The sequence below is a fragment of the Bubalus kerabau genome, chromosome 5 (genome assembly GCF_029407905.1).
Source record: "Bubalus kerabau isolate K-KA32 ecotype Philippines breed swamp buffalo chromosome 5, PCC_UOA_SB_1v2, whole genome shotgun sequence".
NCBI classification, from domain to species: Eukaryota; Metazoa; Chordata; class Mammalia; order Artiodactyla; family Bovidae; genus Bubalus; species Bubalus kerabau.
Window position 1 is genome coordinate 1,924,411 of NC_073628.1, and position 6,516 is coordinate 1,930,926.

The 6,516-nt window shown below is 61.4% G+C and overlaps 1 protein-coding gene across 3 annotated transcripts; it reads left to right on the plus strand.

Moving 5' to 3' along the window:
* Window positions 1–56: 56 nt before the first annotated feature.
* Window positions 57–5,871, plus strand: TSSC4 (tumor suppressing subtransferable candidate 4). Of its 3 annotated transcripts, none has more exons than XM_055580541.1 (3): window positions 57–2,293; window positions 4,354–4,501; window positions 4,639–5,871. In XM_055580541.1, exon 3 carries the CDS (start codon window positions 4,661–4,663, stop codon window positions 5,636–5,638), a length of 978 nt encoding a protein of 325 aa, XP_055436516.1. In that variant the 5' UTR covers window positions 57–2,293; window positions 4,354–4,501; window positions 4,639–4,660; the 3' UTR covers window positions 5,639–5,871. The 3 variants fall into 3 exon arrangements, with proteins under 3 accessions (XP_055436516.1, XP_055436515.1, XP_055436517.1); XM_055580540.1 differs by having other exon boundaries at window positions 4,386–4,501; XM_055580542.1 differs by lacking the exon at window positions 57–2,293 and adding an exon at window positions 2,311–2,992 and having other exon boundaries at window positions 4,386–4,501.
* The last annotated feature ends 645 nt before the right edge of the window (window positions 5,872–6,516 follow it).

A 6,516-nucleotide genomic window follows, 5' to 3' on the forward strand; every position in this document is an offset into this window, starting at 1 on the left:
GGCCATTGGTGGTGCCAGTGGGGCCCCTTTCTTGGGCCCTGTGTTGCCAGCAGCAGCCTTCACCTGGCCCTCACTCCCGTCCCCGTTCCTTGGCACTGCTGCCCGGGGGGCCTACGAGGGGTGGGCAGGACGACCCAAAAAACTTGGTACAGGATGTGAGGGCCCTGCAAGACTCCCCTTCCTCTTGACAGTCAGCTCCGTAGATGATGGACACACTGCTCCCTCCCTAGGGTCTCTTCTCTTCCTGTCTAGCTGGTTGTAATCTCCTGTCAAGGCGCTGGGTGGCCCCATCTTCCAGGGGCTGGAGGTGAAGCCCTCAGCCGCTCACTGGGGGAGCCCACCTGGCCCAGAACCAGGGACTGAGGCCCAGCCAGAGGCTGCTGCCCCCGCCGGGAATGCTGGATTATGTCACCATGAGCTGCAGGCAGGTACTGACCTGTCTGTACACTAAATTGACCTCTTGAGAATCCAAGTCCCTGGCTGGAATTCGTATGTCAAGGGCTCCCAGTGGCCACCTTGGGGGCTAATATTGGAAACGAGGTCCCAGCCCTGCATTGGGGGTCACAGGGCTTCTGTATGTGGGTTGGGAGACGGATGGCCCAAGGAACCTGCTCCTTTTTACTTTTCCCTGTGCTGTGAAACCCTCTTCAAGCTGCGATGTGAATTAGTGCCTGGGGTGGCTGGACCCCCTCATTCCTGGTGAGGCCCTGAGTGTGGGCATCTTTAGGGATGACATGTCCCCAGTTCAGTTCAGTCACTCAGTCATGTCTGACTCTTTGTGACTCATGGACTGCTCATGGACTGCAGCACGCCAGGCCTCCCTGTCCATCACTAACTCCTGGAGTTTACTCAAACTCATGTCTATTGAGTCTGATGCCATCCAACCATCTCATCCTCTGTTGTCCCCTTCTCCTCCTGCCCTCAGTCTTTCCCAGCATCAGGGTCTTTTCCAATGAGTCAGTTCTTCACATTAGGTGGCCAAAGTATTGAAGTTTCAACTTCAGCATCAGTCCTTCCAAAGAACATTCAGGACTGATCTCCTTCAGAATGGACTGGTTGGATCTCCTTGCAGTCCGAGGGACTCTCAAGAGTCTTCTCCAACACCACAGTTCAAAGGCATCAATTCTTTGGTGCTCAGTTTTCTTTATCGTCGGTCTCTCACGTCCATACATGACTACTGGAAAAACCACATCTTTGACTAGACAGACCTTTGTTGGCAAAGTAATGTGTCAGCTTTTTAATAAGCTGTCTAGGTTGGTCATAACTTTCCTTCCAAGAAGCAAGTGTCTTAATTTCATGGCTGCAGTCACCATCTGCAGTGATTTTGAAGCCCTCAAAAATACAGTCTGTCACTGTTTCCCCATCTTTGTGCCATGAAGTGATGGGGTCAGATGCCCAAGGTTGCACATTAAAGTGGGCCCTGTTTCCTCTCTGGGTTCCTGGGCTGGGCCGCAGCATGGCCCGAACCCTGGATTCCTGGGTGCGGCCCTGGCCGAGGGGGCTAGCTCTGGCCGTCCACCAGGGGAGACGAGAATCTGCGCTGAGCTTCAGTGGGTGCTTCCCTGGTGGCTCCTGCAATGCAGGAGACCTGGGTTCAATCCCTGGGTTGGCAAGATACCCTGGAGCAGGGAAGGGCTACCCACTCCAGTATTCTGGCCTGGAGAATTCCATGGACTATATAGTCCACAGGGTCGCAAAGTCGGACACGACTGGGAGGCTTTCTCTTTCGGGGCAGAAAAGACCAGTCAGACGATCGGCAGGCGAGGCCAGGGCGCCTCCCTCAGGCGGCTTGCCGCGCGGCGGCCGGCCCGAGTCGTCCAGTGGGCGGAACAAGTGCACACCGCGGGACACGCCCCGCGGCCCGGTTCCAGGGACCCGAAGGAGCAGGGACGGCTGCTCCGGAACGGGATCGGAAGTGCCTGGGAGCCGCGCCGGATACGCTACGCACTTCCGGTCCTTGCGGCTTCCGGCAAAGTGGGCTTCAGTACCAAGAACGAGGCTCTGGCCGTTAGCCCTGGAGCATTCTGGGAGTCGCAGCCTTGCCTCCTCACCCCGTCTCCCTGCTTGAGTCAATTCCGGTTTCTTCGCGAAGGAGCGCCACCGTTTCCTGTAGGGAAGCTAGCGCATGCGCAAAGACATCACTCCCGATAGGCCTCAGGAGTGGAAGCCAGGTGCCTTGTGGGAGATGTAGTTCTTCAGGCGCGGGAGAAGCGGCCATCGCCTAGCGGGGGACTCGGTTTCCCAAAGGGCTGAGCGTGGCTCAAGATGGAGGCAGCCAGGCCGAAGTGAGCCGGTAGGTTTTTGGTGGGGAGGGCCGTGCTGCTGACCCGTCGGGCTTCAGCGGCCACTGTCCGTAGTCTGCTGACCCAACCAGGGAGACCCTCGTGAGGCCCGGACCCTTGGCCCGCCCCCGCCCGACTTGGCCGCAGGACTCAGGCAGCTGACACGAGCGCCTGCTGGGCACGCGCCGACACTGTGGGCGCGTGGAGTGGAGAAAATCAAGGCTCTGCCTCCCGGGGGAGAGAGACAACCCTCAAGGAAGCCAGCGCTCCCTGGGGCCTGGCCAGCCCCGACCCGGCGCCTCCGTCAGCCTGGACTCAGCTCTGCCCTGCAGTGAGCTCTGGAAGTTCTCAGAGAACTCAGGAGACGCAGACCTCGCGTGCCCGATCTTGGGGCGCGATTCCCGGCTCCCCTCCGTGTGCCCCCCTGATCACGGGCGTCCAGGGGACGGGAGTGCAAACTTAGGAAGCCAGAGGCTGGTTGAAACTCCAGCTTTGCCTCCAGTGTACTGAATGACGGGCAAATTATCTCCCCACTCCGGTCCTGCCAGCCCTAAAACAGACGCCGTTGGCGTTTACTTCGTGTCCCCTTTCCGGGAGTGGTTCCTTCATTTTGGGAGTCATGCAAGGCCCAGAGGAATGGAGATCGCGCCTGTGTTTGGCCTGGAGCAGGGCACTCAGAGCCACTCCTGGTCCACCTGGCCTGGTCTTTGGTGGGTGCAGGAGCAACGGAGTCACCCTGGGCGAGCAAGGGAGGCTTGGTGGGAAGAGGAAGTTGGTGGACGGAGGCTGAGCCCTGTCCTCTGAGCCTGGAACCAAGTTTCAGGGTGCCTGGTAACACTGGAATGCTAACCAGGTGTTGGCAGGACTTCTGTGCTCTGCTGGGAAAGTGAAGGGTGTGTGGAGGATCACAGATGTCCCTGCAGGTTGCCTCAGGAGCTGTGGGGCTGGCCTCTGCCAAACAGGGCTGAGCCAGCGTCTTGAGAGCCTGACCCTCAGATGCCAAGGACCTGGCTGCAGTCCCTTCTGGAGCTCCCAGGGCATCTCTCTGCACTCAGGAGCACCCCTCTTCCCCACAGAGCCGGCAGGTGCCCCCGGCTTTGTGGAGTACTTCCTGCCTGCCCTTTTCCCAGGCAGCATCCCGCAGCAAGCTCTAAAATTCTTTATCGCAGTTATTAGCAAAGTGAATAAATGGACTCGTCATCCACACGACAAACATCTGTGAAGTCCTGACTGAGTCAGTTCGAGCTGTTCAGTGAGCCGGTTTGCGGTTACTGCCGTGACCGGCGGCTGCCTCCCGTCCCTCTGAGCACTCACGGGCCTGTTACCAGGATTAGCCTAGTGACTGAGACGAAGTAGGTTCCATAATTTCACTTTTTGAAAAGCGTGATCACCCTTCACAACTCCTTGTAATCCATTAGAAAGTATGTATGTTACGAGGACAAAACAATTGAATATGCTAGTGTGTGGAGACACTGGCACTGTGTCAAAACGAAACAGTGACGGTCTTTCTCCGAAGTGAAAAAGTACTCAGTCAGGGGCCAGGATACCCTCAGTTTCCAGTTTGTAGCCCACAGATTTTTTTTTTTAATGTTTCATACCTGCAGCTGCTAGCCAGTGTGAGGAGGACGATACCTGCTTTAGCACAAAATTGTGTTATGCGTGTCATTCATTCACTTCTTCATTATTTATTGGAGAAGGAAATGGCAGCCCACTCCAGTATTCTTGCCTGGAAAATCCTGTTGGCAGAGGAGCCTGGCAGGCTACGATCCAAAGGGCCACAAAGAGTCGGACGCGACTGAGCTGCTAAGCATACTGCCTGCCACTACCGCACGTGGCCGACAGAGGGAGCGCAAGGATTGCTGCTGACCCCGGGTTGACACCCCGGCGGGCTGCTCTCTACCAGACCACCCCGCGTGGGTCCCCTAGTGGCTCTAGCCAGACCTGCCTGGCGAGGCCTGAGGGAGGTGACAAGTCAAAAGGACCAGCTCCTGGGCCTGGCTGTTGTGGGGGCTTTGCAAACCCAGGCCCACTCCGGGGGTGTTGGCACCACTCCTGTTTGTCTGCCCTCTAGTCTGATGGCTGGCTGTCCCTCCCTGCCCTTAGCCGGTCATCGAGCCGCTGAGCAGAGCCGTGCCTGGGGGCCTTTGCCACCAAGAACCTTCGTCAGCATTCAACCCACCTGCCCTCCAGCGTCCAGCAGGCGCCCATCAGACGGGGAGGTAAGAGGAGGGCTTTTGGTCGGTGCCGGGGGCAGGGCTGGCCCTTCCTCCTGGGACACCGCCCTTCCTGCTGATCTGCCCGGGGTGGTGGGTCTGAGCTTGTGTTCTCAGGGACTCCCGGGGCTGTTTTGGTGCAGGTGCGGCGTGGCCTGGTGACACATGGCAGAGGCAGAGCACAGCCAACACTTCCTTGACTCAGAGGTCGACGCCCTGCCTCCCGACACTGTCTCCCTCAGCGACTCGGACTCCGACCTCAGTCTGCCCGATGGTGCTGGGGTAGACGCCCTGTGCCCGGGGGGGCTGCCTGGGGAGGCTTCCGGGGATTCAGGCCCCGACGAGCCCCCCTCGCCCCCCAGGGGCCTCCCCGCACAGGCGGTGCAGCCCTTCCACCTGAGAGGCACGAGCTCCACCTTCTCCCAGCGCAGCCACAGCATCTTCGATGGGCTGGAGGGGGCCGCCAGGCGGGCTGTGCCCGCTGTGACTCCGGCCGGCCCGGGTGACGGGGGGGGCTTCCGGCAGCTGCCTACACCCTCCAGCCAGCCTGCAGCGGGGGTCCCAGGTAGGGCCGCTGGGAGCCCTGCTGCCCCAAGGGCGCCCCCTGTCCCTGACTACGTGACCCACCCTGAGCGCTGGACCAGGTACAGCCTGGAAGATGTGGCCGAGACCAGCGAGCAGAGCAACCGGGCCGCCGCCCTGGCCTTTCTGGGGCCGCAGAACCTGCCCGCCCCCGGCAACTACACGCCTTCCTTCAACCAGGACCCCTCCAGCTGTGGGGAGGGCCGGCTTGTCTTCACCAAACCCACCCGAGTCAGTGAGGCTCGGCCCGACAGGAAGAGGGTATCCAGGAAGGTGGGGGAACCGGGCAGGGGAGACCCTGGGGTTCCAGGAGTGGCAGGGGGCGAGGGCCCCGTGGAGCTGGCCCACCTGGCCAGGCCTGGGAGCCCCGAAGCCGAGGAGTGGAGCGGACCCCGAGGGGGCCTGCAGGAGGTGGGTGCATCTGCGGGCGTGGCCCACGCTGGGTCTGGGTCCAGCCCCCCGCTGGTGGAGACAGTGGGTTTCCATGGCAGCAAGAAGCGGAGCAGGGACCACTTCCGGAGCAAGGGTGGCAGCCCTGAGGCCCCAGGTGCGGAGGTGTGAGCTGGGAAACCGCCTGGCCGCCTCCCTGACCTGGCTGTGCTAGAAGGCTGGCCACCGCTGCCCCCAGGGCGGCTTCAGGGCTGGAGCGGGCTCAGGGCTCCAGGGCAGCGAGCTGGCCCGCCGGCTGCCTGTAGGTGCCACCAGGGAATGGAGACCTCGCCAGGGTGTGGGCCGCGGGTGATGGAGGCCCAACCCATTCTCTGCCCGGGAGTCAGTAAAGGCTCTACATGTTCCTCTGGCTCCGTGTATCTGTGTGGACCACCTCTCCCCCAGCAACCGCAGCCGGGGCCCTCCGCCCTCCAGCCCCCAGTGTCCCGCGCTCGTCAGGAGGTCTTTCTGTTTGACTGAGGCGAGTCCCTCCTCGGGCTTGAGCAAGAGGCTGAGACCCCAGCCCATCCCAGGGAGGACTCGCAGCTGCTCGCCTGAGGGGTGGGGTTGGGGGGTTGATGTGCATCTGGGGAGAGCAGAGTGTGAGCGTGGCCGGGAAGCGGCTGCCCGTGGCTGCTGCCCGTGGCTGTGCTGCCCCCGTGTGTGGGGATGACCGGTGTCACCAGGACTGCCGACTTTGTGCAGGGCGCCGAGCCTGGTCCCCAGAGGGCACTGGGAAGCAGACGGGAGCCAGCGCGGCTCCCGTGACTGCTGTTAAGCCCCGGCCTGGCCCTGCCGCTGTGTCTCCTGCCCCAGGGAAGGGGAGACCAGCCTGGCTGCCCACTCGCCTTGTGTGGGTTTCCCAGAGGGGCCGGGACTCCGTCCCTTGTCGCGCGCTTCACTAAGCGGCCGCCTCCCGGCGTGCCCTCTGCCTTGGGGCTGCAGCCCCAGGTGTGGGCGCGCTTTCCCAGCTCCAGGGACCGTAAAACAGTTTTCGGGGGTGGTGGTGG

Coding starts and splice junctions, on each gene's coding strand:
- TSSC4 (XM_055580541.1), top strand. CDS start 4,661: ATGGCAGAGGCAGAGCACAGCCAACACTTCCTTGACTCAGAGGTCGAC.